The sequence below is a fragment of the Neopelma chrysocephalum genome, unplaced genomic scaffold (genome assembly GCF_003984885.1).
Source record: "Neopelma chrysocephalum unplaced genomic scaffold, ASM398488v2 Primary Assembly neopelma1_382, whole genome shotgun sequence".
Classification (NCBI taxonomy): Eukaryota; Metazoa; Chordata; class Aves; order Passeriformes; family Pipridae; genus Neopelma; species Neopelma chrysocephalum.
This window is the reverse complement of record NW_020898046.1, coordinates 4026756-4043515: the sequence shown is the minus strand read 5'-3', so window position 1 is coordinate 4043515 and position 16760 is coordinate 4026756. Positions and strand designations below refer to the sequence as shown.

Sequence of the window (16760 nt, the reverse complement as noted above, 5' to 3'; positions counted from 1 at the left end):
CACATATTTGTGTTTTCATTTTAAAAGAGCAGTATTTCTTGCTTTTAAAAATCCACTGATTTTATAACCAAAGTGTGGAAAAATCTTAAGATATCCAGACCATGAAGTGTCAGGAGTCATGCAAGTCTGGGAAGATGACTGTGACATGACATTCCCACCTTGGGATGGAATAGCATGAGCCACTAGTCCCCTATTTTTGGGTATTTCCGCTAAATTAACGATTTAGGGTTGATGTAGACTTCAAAAAAGGTTATTAGGAATGGATGATGTGAAGCAACAGGCATTTAAGCCACCTCAAGAACAGCCCAAGACTGCAGGGAGAAATAATATTCCTACAATATCTTCAGACACTAATTAAAGGTAGGTTCCTGTTTTTCCAGTTGAAATTTCAGCACCAAAGTAAAGGCATGAAGGCATGAAAAAGAGATAAGAAAAAGCAGGGCTAATTTTGCAATGCAGTAAGCTAGAAAAGCATACTAGAGCAAGGAGAGAAGTACATTGTTCAATGTACTTTTTGATGTCTTTCCTTATTTTTTAAACCACTGTCATTGTGCTTCAAATTTTGATTCAAGTTAGTCCTTCTGCAAATTTGTGGCATTCTTATCCCCGTGTATGAATTTTCATGCTTATAGATGCTCTTTCCAAACTCTTGGTCAAGAAACACCTGGATCAGCACTGATGGCTTTGACCATCATGAGGTTAAACTCTTAACATAATGTAAAAACTGATTTCTTTCCTCCATCCCCTTTTTGGGAACCTTACCTTTGGGTAAGGATAACACCAGTATTCCAACTGAAAGGAGGAATTCATGCTTGTCTAGGAGAAGTGTCTCAATAAGCCCTAGCCCCAAACTACCCACCTAGAAGAACACATAAGGCAGGTCACATCACCAAAGCCACTGTACTAACCTAGAGAAAAAGTTATCTCCACAGTCAAGAACGTAAAAGAAAGGATGGCAAAGAAATACAAGCTGTGGAGGGGCTACAGCGAGTGTGCAGAGTGACTGGAGGTGATGGAAGGCTGTGTATCAAGAGCGCTGGAGCTTTTGCACTTCACTACAGACTGCCAGCCTTCTCCCTGGACTGGGAACAAAAGGCTATCAAGTTTGAGTACAGTAAAAATAGTGGGACAGGGCTGCGGGAATTCAGAGAAAAATGTCAACATGGAAAAGTGAGAAAGGAGTGAGAGTGAAGGCAATCATAGGAGAGGTAGCAGTGTAGTGACTCAGGGTGAAACGCTGGCAAGTAAGTGATTTGTGGGAAGGGATGACAGAATACCCCACGAGGGAGTGAGTGAGGTTATCTAAATCTCTCCTCACCCTCTTGCTGATCACAACATAAAAGCTAAACAAGCCATTTAGTTAAATGTAGCTTAGTTTGGTAAAGCACAGATCCCAATTTTCTTCACTTTCCTTGCCATCTGCTCCCCCATCCCATCATGGTTCATATTTGAATGCAACACCCTTAAAATCAACAGGGTCTCAGTTTATGAGAGCATTGTCCTGAGCATCCTACATTTTTCACTGCTTTCAACAGGATTACTTGGCAAATTTCTATCCAGTTACCTGTAGATGTATCAATGGCTTTTCCAGAAGCAGTAACTTTGCTTACAAATGGCTTGTTATTTTCTGGACACTGTGACACAAGTCAGGCCAAATAATTCTCTGAGGCATTTGTTCTTTTATGACAGAGACACCAGCTGGCTTCTATTGTATGTAATGGCTCATACATTATCAAATTGGCAATCACTTTTCTCTACTGAATCTCATTTGTTACCACTTGGATTTCTCTTCAAGTGCACCATCTCTACTTTATTATACAAACTGGCAAGGATAGGGGGTATCTGCTAGGATACAAATAATGTAACCTTTGAGAATGGTAAAAAGCGTCCTTTAGTAAAGCCATCTGACAAATCCCAACAAAAACTTCTTACTATCTTTGCTACATGAAGTTAGATGACTGTATTTCTTGTGTTTGAGTATTTGCCTTGATTTAACCAGAAAAGTTCCCACCCATGTTAGACGGGCAAGGAACAAGGTCAAATTTTTGCAGCTGACTGCCAACCGAATTTTGAAAATATCAACAAGATCCGAAGATGCAAACACAGTGTAAGCTCTTGTGTTCAGGCACAGCTTATTCCTCTCAGGTAATCACCTGCCTCCTGAGGCAAAGAGATGGGCAACACTTTCCATCTCATATGGGTAACTATACCTTTTAGGGTATTTTGTTAAAGTAATTCTGGTTATCACCATGCACTTTGATAGCTCATCTCTGAACAGCTGTGGGAAATCTCCCAGATTTCCACCTTGGTGCATTTCCAATTACCAATAAGTCCTTAGAAGTGAAAGACTACCTTGACTTTTGCAACTGGGTGAGGCTTGAAGGAGGAGGTATATCTGAAGCCTTTCTTCTGTGTTCATTTTTTAGAAATATGTTCTTTACTTGTTTTTGTTGCTGAAGTGACCATCCGCTGCTAAACATCAAATGGCCAGGCAGACCATTTTCATTACCCAGAAGTTACTGTGACTTCCGTAACATAAATTAGGGAAGACACTAGAAGGCTACCAGCCATTCTACCTCCAAATTATATAACTTTTCTTTAAGAGCTCCAATGTACTTTCTTCGAATAGTAACTTTTATTTAATGCTTCTCTTCAAGTGCTCTCAGAAATGGCCATTCTGAGTCAGAACATACGACTTTTAAACTCGGGTACATGTCTGAGACAAGTAGACTTCATAGTGGCAAAGGCTAGAGACCTCATACTGTCCTAAAGTATGGAAGTTCATAATCACTGAAGTACACCATAAATGATCACCAGGTCAGAAACCTTGAACACTTCCTAGAATTATTCTGCCTCCTCATTTAAAAACATTTAAATTTTAGTGAATATATTTTCTAAATAAATAACAGTGCGCAGCTAACAAAGAATAAAGATGTTTAATAGAATGAACTTCCAGACTAGTAATGAAAATAGCCTATCAGCAGAATCAATTTGTAAACTGCATACCAATCAATAACACAGAACACTATTACAACAGTGCCTGTCTCACACTTATCTAAACATTTATGTTTTGAAGCCTGTAATAAGCCTGAATTATGAATTTGCTGTAAGAAAATGAAATATTAGAGATACTCACTTTTACCAAAATTATTCTTGCTAGCTCTTCACATACAGGCTTTTCTTCATCCGTCTTCAAGCCCTCCAATTCAAACAAGGTATTGTAATTTTCCAGCATTTTTGTCATTATCTTGTTGCAGATCTCCTGTTCTTTTATACCTTCAAATCCAGAGGGCACACTAAAATTGGACAGAAGATAAAGCAGAGTGTTATAGGGATTCAACATACAAGAATTCCTGCACAGAGTCTCTGTAACATTTCAGTTGTGGATACAGGCTGGCTAGCAGGCACAGGAAACTCCATCTTGGAAAGGAGGATTGTGTCTATGTTGGTAACAACTATCCTTATTGATACAAAATACCCAACCTGTTGACCAAACTACCCACTCCAAAGAATCTAGGTAGAAATCTAATTGAGACAACCACCAAATGGGGTATCACCAACCCTGCTATAAGTTTGGTTTCATGACTGCAATAGACAGCATGAGGCATTTGGATGCTGTGGTTTGTGATAACCTCAAAGGTTATCACAGGATGAGTGAAAAAATTAAGAATACCCACATTCTAAGCAAAACACTAAAAGTGAAGCAAGATCTCTGCATTCAGATGACCCAATGCTGTACACAACATTTTCTAATCTAATGTTTGAGTTGGCATGTCTTTCAAAAGTAGGTTCATAACTCAAAGGGCTTTTTAAAACACGGAGATGGAGAGTGCCTTCTGCAGAACAGCCTACAAGATTAATACAAGAAGTGGTTCCTTACTTCCACTTTCTGGGAGAATAACCAACTACATGGCTGCTGAAGAAGCAGCTTCTTGGTCTCTTGAAACAGGCCCCTTTGCAACCAGGAATTGCCTGCCACGGACCTTAAAGGCACACAGAAATGATAAGATACTGATTTGAAAGAAGCGTTGTATTCCAGTCCATGCTCCTTTGCCCTCCTTATGTGTTTCACACAACTCTCTCATGTAGTAAAAAAAACATATTACTCAAAACAGGGGATATAATTCATTGAAGCTTCTAATGATCATCTGCTGGAATATAGGCTTTCTAAACTTTTTATTGGACTTTACTGCCCAAAACCGACTTCAATTCTGTTTAAATGCAAATTGAAATCTCTGAAGAATCTTCTTCAGCATTCAAAATACTTCTCCAATCATCCAGTATTTCTTATTGTACGGTACTACCAGCAGACACACTCTCCTCTCAATAAGCCACGAAGTGGCTGCATGGATATAAATTTTCTAAGGAACTTATAGAGCGGCAGACTGCAGACCAGGAGTAAAGAAACACGGAAAAGATTTAAAGGGAAGAAGCAGAGGAGCAAAAACCAGAAACAAAATAAAGTTTCAAGTATCTTTTGGCTGAGGACAACTAGCGGTTATATGAGAGGAAAACATAACCCAAACCCCCAAAAGCTAAACAAATGCCATCTGAGCTATTTTACAGGGATGTAACTTGAAAGCAAACCATTGTTTACTACAACCTGCAAATTAAAATTTATAAATAACTACCTACTGTAAAACTGCAACTGTAGTTTATTGGTGCCAGCTGTGCATTTCAACAAGAAGACTCTGAAAGCAGATGCTCCCAGAAATTTGCCATCAAAAAGTGCTTTTTTGTAAGGGCTGCATGCTGCTGATCCTTCTCAATACTTTATTCTCTGTAGTACATCTATATGTCAACAAGGAGAGGATCCCACTACAGCAGAACACATCTTTGTAAACTCCAGAAGAGAATCTTTACTGCTATCATTTCAACATTTAATACACGCTAGAGTAGTAGGACCTGAATTTTAAAGGATCACATTATTTTACACTGTAGAACATTGGCAACTGTAAAAAATGTGTCAGTCTCACCTGACTGACTGATTTCATCAGGGTGGAACCTGGCCTCCGACTAAATAAAGAACAAATAGGACAACTGGTATTGACAGATGTGCACGTATACTCAGGTCAATTCAACTCAAAGAATGTCACACATTCACTAAACCTTACTAACTGGCCTGAAGAAAAGTGTATGTTACCAATAGGCCCATGCAACAATCCTGATTTATGGAAACCCCTCTTCCCATGCTACATGATTTGCTCCACAGTTGGTATTAGTGCAGGGCTTGCTTGCTTGCTAGTTCAGGCAAATCCTGACTCTTACCTTCCTGATTTGTTTCTCCAAAATAGGGTACAACAAGGAGCCTGGCATCCCTGTGAACCTCATTTTCAGGAAAAGGACTGGAAATGTACTAGAACATATGCAAGTCAAAATAAAGACTCCAGATAGCAGAACCTTTCCCTAAACTGCATCTGCTGGGAACTACAGCCAACACCTCCCTACTGGGAACAGCTAACATCAAAAATCTCTGATTGCAAAACAGGTCAGTCTACAAAGTTTCCAGAAAGCATATAAACAGTATTTCATTTCTGAATAATTCCATGGCTTTCTTGCCCTCCCTTCTCCACATTACCTTGTCAGTTAAACTTTACTAAATCAAATCTGTGACAAGTCTAACATCTTATTCCGAACAATTCTGTACAGGTATGGAGAGATATGCAGAACACAAGGCTAAAGCTCATGGCTTTAGTCTTTTTTAACATCTCTCTCTGAATGTAACTGAGCAAAGCAGTATGGTTTGATTTATTTTAAGGGCAATGTACTATATTTTATTCACTGCCATCTCTCTGCCACTTAAACAGACATATTTTACAAAGTTTCTGATTTATTTTTCATTTAATTGCTGTTTATTAGACTTCCATCATGGTAAGGACTATTATACTCTTTGAGCTCTCCATGGTGACATTCTCCTTGCAATAAATAAATGCTGAGCTGAAGATATGAAGTTTATATTACAAGCATGCACCACCCTGCCTATTTATACAAATTAAACTCCATCTGTTGCCACACTGCATGATCCACCAATCTAGCCAGACTTTTCTGAAAATTTATGTAAAAAAAATAGTATCTTACTTTAGCTCTTCTTAGTCTGAAAAGTTTGCATCTACAAATGCCACTTCAACTGACTAGAAAAACCCAGTCCTTTGAGAAAGTATTCTCTCACCACCTACATGATGCACATCCTACTCCTTACAAATTTTACAAGTTCTTTTGTGAGGATCCTGTTAAAACATCACAGCAAAACTGTGTTCATAGTCATGGTTCTTTTATGTCTATTTTCATGTTAATTAGGCATTACAACTGTGTTGCTTAGAGAGTTAGGCACACAGTTTACTCCAGATACAAAACCCTGAATAGCGGGACTTGATCCCCTTATAGCCACAGATGTAGGAACCACTTCAGTAGTAGCACCAGGAACATGAGCTTCACTACTAGAAACGCGTTTTCTAGAAGGGAGGCATAAACAGGCAATTTCTGTGGTTATTTCTAGAAGAAAAACTGTTGATAAATTCAGGTCTATCTTAGTGATTTGAGCTGGAAAACTCCCACTGAGCTGTCACGGTAGCTTGCAAAGTCATGGACAGATACATAGCATAGGTAGAGCAAGAAGCAAATTCTCTACCATCCCCTCCTGATTCCTTGGACACCTTGTCCTTCCCAAAAGGCGCTCTGAACAATCTGTGTGCAAAGCACAGTGCATCAGTACATATTAATTATTTGGAAAAAACACCCTTTTTCTAAACCAGGCACCAGCATTAACAGCGTTGTGAGAAAAATCTCATTTATTAAATTTAGAAAATCGGCAAAAGTTTGCAAAACAAAAGGAATAAAACAAAAAGGAAAAATTAATTACATCACGTGTTGGGTGTCCTAGGCATGCAGGATTCCCAGGAACACGCCTTCCAATTCAAAAGTCCCGCTTTTTAAACATTCTTAAGGTTCAACCCCGTTTACATCATAGAAGAGGCGTTCCCCTCTCCCTGGTTGGCTGTGTTGTGCTGGGAGGTGGAGTGTCCAGCAGTATGGCAGCTTCCAGGACCAGCCATGTGGTATAAGGGGTTTCCTTACCAATATTCATTTTACAGTTCCCTATTCCCATCTGCATGTTTCCCTGACACCAGTTCCAGGCTGAATCCGGTGTTTTACAACTCTGCGATACGCCCTATAGGTTAGTAAAGAAAAACTCCTACGTTAGTGATTTGTTTAATTCATTTGCTTGTAATAAAACCGATTCTTTATTTCTCACAATAGTCATGCTCAGGAAAGCTAGTCTTAAGTGGGTTAAGCCACATCAAGGCTCTGTGTCACAACTCTTACCCAGAACTAAAGTGACCTGGGGTCAGATTAACTCACTGTGAAAGAATTACTTACATTTCATGCATTAGTTAAATGAATTTACATCAGAATCTCTGTAAACAAGCTGTAACAGGTTAAATGCAGAGTGGGCTTATGAGACAGCGAATCTGCAGACTCTACTGAGAGTGATGCAGTAACACACACCAACATTTCTGCATCTGACACGAGACAGGCATCACTACAAGGCTCTGTCATCATCCACCACACCTGGGAAACTTGCTTCAAGCAGAAACAGGGGCCAGGAGGACTTGGGATGTTGTTATCTGTCTGTAATGAACTGAACTGAGATCACTGAACTGATTTCCCCAGGCAACAACTGCTGACAGCTCCCTGTCACAACTGAGAAGCAGAGATTTCCATGTGAAAGGGTCCATCTCGTTAGGAATTCCCAACAGTGTTTGACCCCACCTGGTTTGACATCCATATTACCATTTCCCTAAGTGGCTTTGCAGAAGTAGCTTGCATGGAATGACACACTGTAATCCTACTTTACAACCACTGCAGGCTATATGCTCTGACTCCTACTTCTGCTGTTAGTACAGTACCTTTTGTAGAGGAGCTCCACAAAGTCACCTTACCATTCTCCTAGGGAATCCAGCCAGAAATGAAGGGACTCAAAGGACAGGGAACACTTAATGGGTTTTTTGTTTCTCCAGCCCTCACAAAACATTTTTGTTAGTACCTCAGCTGCCCATGAGTCCCTCAACAAGTGCAACTGAAGACTTTGAGAGCAGACCTGCTGTAACGTTTAGAAGTTACAACTTTAGACAGTCTATTCTGTCCCTCTAGACAGACATTACTGTGTCTGTAACAGACGTGACCTCGTGGCCGCAACTCATCCCTGTACTTCAGCTGATGGAAGTGATTCGTCCTAACGCACTGGACCACAAAGAGGTGCATCTGAAAACAGGTCCATATTCATGTCTGCAGACTATAGTGCAAGATTGGAGCCTAACAGGTACCCAAAGATAGAGCAACGCTAACCTGAGACAGGTGTTCATCTCCTTCTGTGTGACTCATTTACATGCTCTGCAGCATTTACAGGCTTATGTCTCACCGGTCTGCATGAAATGAAATGACAGATGTCACTACTGAGATTTTAAAGAAGCATTTTAGCTTCTGAGGTATTGGAGAGTCAATTCTGAGGCATCTACCTGCCGGCCTCTTAAAATCTGTTTGGGATAATTTTCTATATCAGATTTAGGTGCCTAAGCATTATTTGCAGCAGATGCATAACACAAACTTCAGGTAACACAGAGCAGATAGAGTAGACTGTCTTCATTTATATGCAATATCCTTAGCTTCAGCAAAAGTTCCGTTTTTTATCACAAAATTACAGTGAAAGTAGGCATCTTAAAGAGTGAAACCTACACAAAGGGGGACAAAGGGCAGCCCACGGCCTAACACCCACTCTCAAAGTACATTGCTCTCATCTCCAAACATTTCTAAGCAGCAGCTCTTCAAAAACACCCCTTGTAATTGTATTTCAGCTGTATTGCTGAACTAAAACACCATTTTGTTTTGTGCATATGAGGAAAAAGTTCTTCACTAAGAGGGTGGCTGAGCACTGAAACAAGGCTTCCAGGGAAGTGGTCATGCTCCCAAGGCTGTTGGTGCTCAAGAAGCATTTGGACAACATATTTAGACACATGGTTTAATTTTTAGGTTGCCCTGTGTGGAGACAGGAGTTGAACTCCATGATCCTCATGGAACCCTTCCAAGTCAGGATATTCAATTGTAGTTTTTCCTGTGAAACTGGTCCTCCACTTAAATTCTGGGTGTATGCTTTATTGCCAATCCTCAGTTAAGATCAGAAGGACAAACATTTTCAACCCACAGCATCAACTGACTTTAATGGAGCTTTTACAGCAGAAAACCAAAAAACAAAAACACCCAACACAAAATCAAAACAACAGAGCATTTCCTATTGAAATAATCACTATTTCGTTCAAGAGATGAAATAGAAAATATCAAAACACCTGACGCAAGACAGATGATAAAAGAGAAATTTAAAGGAGTGGGCATTCACTATGAAAACAGAAGGCTTGAGATGGAATTTGGCCAGAACACCCCTCCACTTATGAAGAGAGCAATACACCTTTAGCAATCTTCAGTTTATTTTACATAAAGGTCATTCAGTGGGCCCCAGAGGACAAAACTAAGTACACCACAGAAAATAAACAGAAGAAAACACAAAAATATATCTCAGAAAGACTTGGCAATATAGTTCCTTACACAATTTCCAAAGAGGAGGCAAGCACTCATAAGTATTTAATATGATTATGCATGAGAACATTTATGGCCTTCCTATATTATGTTTGATGATTTAAACTGGCATCGTAGGGTGTAGCATACTGAATTCTTACGGAAACCAATTCCTTTACCCTGCTGGAAAATGTAGTATTTAAAATCTACATAAACCCTGCAAGAAAGGTTATGGTTGTATGCTCCAATTTGCAATAATCAATGTTTAAACAACAATTTTCAGTACTCGGTTTGACCCCGATCCTGGATGCACATTTGTTTTTAAGACTGATGCAGGATTGGGACTGCACTTCCTGAAAATAAAGCCCACTCATATAATGTTTCAAAGGCCAATATTACTCACTGAAGAGTTCTAGTTCAGCCCCTCTGCTTTCACTTCACCTTCATATACCCAATCTCTGTAGGCTCCAAGGCTGCTAGAAACCAAAGTAAGACAGTCATGCATAACTTCAGACTAGATTTTAATTCTTACAAGTTCGGCATCTCTGAAATACCTACAGATACCCTACAGATGATCTACCATTTTCCCTGTATCTAAAGACAATACACTTTTCCTCCATACCTAATACTTTCTTGTGCAACTCTTCAGGTAATTTCCATTACGTACTCATCATACATAAATAACTGCATCTAACTATATCTTTAACTGGTTACCTGCATTTGCCAGCCACTTTTGGGAGGGATGGAGCAATCCCTCACAACATGCTTAATCTCTGCTGGAATAAAGTACAAGCAAGTTAATGAGGGCTTGAATGATGGAGGTCACATGTTCAGACCATTCTTTGAGAAATCACTGCAAAAAATGGGTGCAAATGGATCCTGTGCTTACTCTAACTGGTAGATCCCATGTCTTACAGTCCCAACCAAAGGACAGGATGAGTGCAGCAGCCCCTCTGATACCCAGCTCCAAGAGAACAGAGAAGAGGAGAGAAAACCTAGCTGGTCCTCTCCTTTCCAGCACAAGCTGTGAGAGCTGAGAAGAGACCACACAGCAGGCCGTAACTAAAGCTGTGTCTCTACTGAGGCTGAAATTTAGGTCAATGGACAATAACTTCCTCTAGGAGTAACCACACTGCAAGGGTTAATACTCTACACAGATTATCCCAGTGACAGAAAAGACAACTTTTTTATGTTCCTTCATGCTCGTTGTTCTTCAAGGGCTGTATTTCTCAATATACTTGACCTTTGCCTTCCATCACAATAAATCTGAACAATCCAAGTTGGAAGAAAACAGTGAATTAAATCTCAAATCTTCTTCTGAGCTGTTTGATCTTGCCCTTTACATCTTCCTATATCTTACATGACACTTCATTACAAGGAATGTAAATAGCCATTTTTTCCCTTCTTCTGTTCATTAGAAATACAGAAAGCACAAGATAACCTTTCATTAGAAAAGCAGCAGTGCAGTCCGTCAAACAGCAAGTAAGGAAGTAGGGGAAGCAGTGGATAAGATAAAAGCAGTAAGGGCTGAAAGTTTAGGAAATCAGATATCATTACATTACATGTTTTTCTACATGACATAGAGAAACAGAATGAAATTAAGAGAATTAAAATGAAGTCTAAATGTCTGGAAAGTGACCAAACAGCAAGATTTATTTCTGCATGATTTATTCAACTGTTAAACAGTTTCAGTTATGCAGTAGGAGATAATATGCTTAAATAGCTAAAATGTCACTAAAAAAACCTCACAAAAAGTAATCCTTCGCTATCAGCATATGGGCTTCATCTTCTCTGACACTGTGCCTTAACTACACAGACTCCAACATTAATTTTAGACACAAGTGTGAATTTGTAACAGAAAAATCTCAGATCTTCCTGCTTAAGCAGTGTAATTTCTGACAAGCTGAATGCTAAGCCTTCTTTCCTTGTCACAAACACCCTATACACTGCTCGGAACAAACAAGGCAAAGCAAGAGGAGTGTTTGCTTCAGCCGCCTGCTGATACTTAATTTCTGCAGCTACCCTCTCCTGGGGCTGCCTGCAGCCAGCAGCCAGACAGCCCTTGCCAAGCAGACTTCAGGCATCCCTACTCCAGAGCTCTGAGCTGCATTCTGAGGATCTCTCTCTGGAAGCTTGGCCAACCAGCTGGCCAAACCCAATGCCCAAAGTTTAGTGCTGCAAGTTCTTTCCTCACCCTATCAAACCTTTGTTGATACAGATGGTCACAGTTCCAGCAATTTAAGACTGCATCCATTAACACAAGAGAAAAGGGTATTTGAACTGTTCCTCACAATCTTTGTGTCTGGACCACAATCAAACTATGTTGAACAGACCAAGATCTGATGAAATACATAGTTGAATTACCACACTGTGAAACTTAGCTTAAATAAAATCTACATGCATAATTCTGACCTATTCAGATCTTTAAACAACACACTACTCTTTTGTTAAGTGTCAAGCCTTGCTTTCACTGCCTCTTTTGCCACATGAGCATTTATTTCAACATGTGTCACAACTGCTGGGCTGGTTACACTCATAAACAGCTTCAAGAGCCCTTGGGTTTTCACCTCCAGTGAACTCTGCCTTTCTCAGTCTTCTGCGATGGAATGATGTGATTCCACCCTTTACCTTTGTAAGGTACAGCCCTTGTACCTTACAAAAACCATTACATCTTTTCTATGCCATCTTGCAAGCAGAGATCGGTTGTGGCAAAAACTACACAGCTTTTATGATGTATGTTTTCGTTTAATATTAGAAATGCCAATTGCAACTCCAAACTGCAACTCTCTGCATTCTACACCAAAAACTATGCAGAGCTAATTTTCAAACTTTCTCAAAAGAAGTGATGAGTAAATTAAAAATTATTTTAATAGCCACTTGGGAGCTTGAGTCATAGAGATTTCGCCATTGAACTCAAATTCTTCTAATTTATTTTGTTTGTTCTTAACTCCACCAATACATTCAGACAGAAATTCCCAAAGTGCCCATAAAAAGACAATTTAAAAATATTATTTTGCTTTTCCTTGTCAGAAGTTTGCAATGTTGTGCTTCCAGTAACTCTCATATCCATGCATTTCCACACATACTACTGTCTTTTGAGTATTGTTTCTTTTGGAGAGGAAAATAATTATTTTCAAAATATACTTTATCTTTTTATACCAACACAGTAAATCCTTTAATCCAGAAACTCACCTTCATCATCCACCAGCAACATCTTAACATAAGGCAGCAGTGTAGTCTCTAGAACAAACTTTAGTTTAAATGTCTCATTTCTGCATGTTCTTTTCCTAACCAATGGAAAAGATATGCACCTTAAAAACCCAGCAGGCAGCATCTAGCCTAAGTATGTGGAACTGGCTCAATATATTACAAGGAACCCAGTTTCAGTTATTTGTCTTTAAAGAAATCTACTTCTTTCCACTGGCTATGGAGGAAGCCTGGAGAGATAGTCTCATAAGGCACCTAATCTAATCTAAGTCTTACTAGGCAACTCAGTATTATTCCCAAGCGAAATTTTACAAAGATCAATTCAAATCCAACATCGAGACACTTGTCTCTTCTTGGAGATACCATCTTCCAAGACTGATGACTGAACTAAACTCCCCACGTGTTTCCCATGTCTTAGATCTCGAATGCCAGCCAGCGGGTTCACTGCAGACAAGACAGGGGTGAAGGTGCTAATGCAGCACTGCATCACACCAGGGACTCAACAGGAACCTTTTCACTCAAGTGTGTTCTTGCACCTGGAAATAACTATTCTTGCTACTGCTGCAAGCTTCACTAGCATTAAAACACATCTTCAGCACAAGCACCTAGGAACCGTGCCCAGTGAAAGAACCCAGTAAAACTACTGAGTCCAGTAAGGAGTCTCAAGAAACCAGAGGACCCCCAGAAGTTCCAGAGCAGTTTCTGAATACACTAGAGGGACAAAGAACTCAGAATCATTGGCATCTGAGGATAGACACCAGAACACAAGGCTAAATTTGCATACAGAATTCAGTATCCATCTCTAGAAATTATACAGCATGTAGGTGCCCCACAGGAGTCCTTTTCCCCCAGGCATCCTCTGTCAAAGCCTTCTGCAGAGACAAATTCATATTAACAGAGGGCAAAGGAAGAAACCTGTATGAGCACAAGTCTCCTTGCTCTCATAAAGGCACTTAAATGGCCTGAAGGCCTTTCGTTGTTATACTCCTGCTCCGCTACCAACGCAGCAACACAAAACTGATAAGAAGTTTAGCAAAACAGCAAGAGGAAATGGAAGAGCAACTCAACTTCCATTCGGCTCAAACAATAGCTTTAGCACTAAAATTTAACACAGGGCCCCAGTTGTTGCCTCCATCTGATCACCTGAGCTACATTTCTGACCATCTGCTCCATTACACTCCCTGTAAAAGTAAAAACCCCAACTTACTGAAAGCAGTTTGGTCCAAATACAGTGGCAAGGTTGCAAAGGTTCATCCTGTTCTCCACATGATGTTCAGCAACCTTTATCAGGAACTGGCACAGGTACTTCAACAGGCAGTAATGAGCCTCAGGCAGTTCTTTAAGGAGTTCTTTCAAGTATCTTTCCTTCTGCATGTCGTTTCTCGTGTCTAGGAAAAACAAGAGAAGAAAAAACACATCTGTATGGTTTTTTCCATTGCCACCAATTTACTTACATGGGCCAGCAGTGGGAGCTAAAATTCAATCCTGCTTCTGTTCAGAGACACAGAATCCTCCAAACCCCTTAGTTTTCCTCAGGGAATGCACATCTTTCTCCTGAGCCCACCACTGGCATCATTTCATGCTTACCTTTATATTGTAATCTTTTTCCTGAGCAGATTGAGCAGTTACTAACAGTCAGCTAACAGCTTTAGAGCATGTTTATTCCCACCTGGTACATCGCTAAATCTGCTCCTGCTCTAACTCCAGTTCTACCAAATGTCCTGATTCCATGCTTCATCTGGATGTCATCCCTACTTCCCACACCCTTCTCATACTCATAGTTTTCCTTCCCATGAAAACTTTGAAAAATAAGAAAGCAAGAACAGTAAACAAAGGAGTCTCCTGAAATGCAGACAGTGTTAGAATAACGTACTTTCTGGGGGTACATTTTATGAAAAACTCAATTTTGTATCTTTTGTCAGAGGGACAAGTCTACAAAATCTTAGGTGAGGCACCTTGCTTAAGAAAAAGGGCTGTTCATGGCACTGTTACACTCTAAAATGAGCCAAAAGTTTGCCTAATGTTGTAGCCTTGTTATACTGTACAATTTTCTAGAATTTAGGTATGGGTAAAAGTTTCCCATACTAAAATGAGTACTATCCAAGTATGATTAAGGTCAATTTTCTGTTATGCAGGTTTTTTGTCACTTTTCTGTTTTAAAGCAAGTATTTTATGAACTTCACAGATGCTGTACAGACCCAGGCGGTGAACACAAGCTTGGTCTCACACAGAGCTTCTGCTTAGTTGTGTTCTGCTGCTGGAATTGAACTCACGTGCAAAATTCTTTGCTTCCCTCCTCTACTCCAAAAACACACTTCCCAAAAAGTGTCCAATTTCCACCATGATCTTGGGGTTTGCATGTTAATAAAAGCAAAGTTTTGAAAACAAATCAGCATTGGTTTCCCTTTATACCAAAACAGGATGCCTTAATGCTTGCAAATATTAATTTCTACTCTTTACCAAAATGAAATGTCACCGAAACTTTCATACATGCACAAAAACCTCAAGGACTTTGCAACAGCATTTTCAGACACGAGACCTCAGGCCTTAAAGGTTTTCCTCACCGATCTAATTATAAGCAATGTCCATTAACACAAGGCCATCTGTGCATTACTAGCACTTTTTTCATTTTTTATCAGCCTTATGGGTTGCTGGTGTCAATGCTTTAAGACTGTTGTTGCAAAATTGCTTTTTCCTTAGAGGTGTACTGTGAGGTTTAAAAGCACTTCTAGTGGTTGGAAGGATGTCTTTATTCCACAAAGTCGAAGTGAGCTCATGCTAAATGCTGACCTTCTCTGTTCTCTATAACAGGCTGCCTTGTCCTAACGTAGTTGCTGGCTTACCATGGGAATACAGACATCCTCCCCACACTTAGCGTAACAAGGTGTTTTTTCATTCAGAGGATGTTATGATCCTTAGCAAGGAGATTCACCCAGCATTCAATCAAAACCAAATGTTGCTCAGTCTTCAAGATTTGTTTTCAGTCAAGCAGATGTAACAGAGGAGGCTGCATCAGAAGCAGTTGAGCAAATAGTTGCTGCTTCTGTTGCCTGCATGCAGGGAGGACTGGCAGAAAAACATCCCGTGCAGCTGCAGGAAAAAATAACATTTTACATTTCTCCAACATTTCAGAGGGAAAAAAAGGAAGGGAAAACAAAAACCTTTGAACACAGATTAAAATATGTATAAACACTTTGCAAGTTTCATCTTTGCTTTTATTTTTCATTTCCCAGAAATATTCCAGGGCTGGATTGAACAGTATTCCAGGAGTACGGTGCTTTGAAAAGTAGTTAGGTGTGAAAATTAGTAGTCTGTATAAAAACATCTGAAGGTGACTCCTGATAACTCAACCACTAAGTTGCAATGTTATTTCTGGTTTACAATCAGTCATTTTCTGTTGCTAATAAACAGGATTTATCCTACATATAGTTTGGGAAACAAATGAATTTTCTATATACATACTTGCCACCTCATACAGTTGAACTTGACAGATTTCATCTGCTTCCAAGATTACAATCCCTGCTTTATACGACATGCATAATACTATACATGGTGAGAGAAGTCTTATTAAGTTTTATACGCATGGTGAACTCATTTTTATGTACCTGTTATGGTACCACCAATTTGATAAGGAATTCTTTCATGACAGCAGACCAAAGTTTAAAATGCCAGTCAAATTACAGGACCAAACATTTCAACCAACTGATTAATTATATCCTTTTCTTGTACAGCTAAGAAATTAGCTCCTTCAGAGAAGTCAAATATCAAATATGCACGAAGCAGATGACAAAAAAATCTTACTTGCTTCTTTATCTCAAGCATTTCTTTCAAAATTTTTTTGAGCTGTATAGAATATAAAACAGTCATGACTTCATTACTATCAATGTTTGGTAACAGTAAGAAATTTGATTTATTATTTTATTTCTGCAGTAAAATTTCAGGATGCTTCTGAAGGATGTATCACATGGAATAACAATAAGGAATTT

At 39.5% G+C, this 16760-nt stretch overlaps 1 protein-coding gene across 6 annotated transcripts in view; it reads right to left on the bottom strand.

Moving 5' to 3' along the window:
- Positions 1–16760, bottom strand: part of FAM13A (family with sequence similarity 13 member A) — a 139733-nt gene that overhangs the window by 99149 nt on the left and 23824 nt on the right. For all 6 annotated transcript variants that reach the window (XM_027706561.1, XM_027706560.1, XM_027706557.1 and 3 more), the window contains exons 4-5: positions 13982–14162; positions 3137–3296 (exon numbers count right to left, since the gene is read on the bottom strand). In XM_027706561.1, the coding sequence (XP_027562362.1) occupies positions 3137–3296; positions 13982–14162 (341 nt within the window). The remainder of the gene's footprint in view (positions 1–3136; positions 3297–13981; positions 14163–16760) is intronic.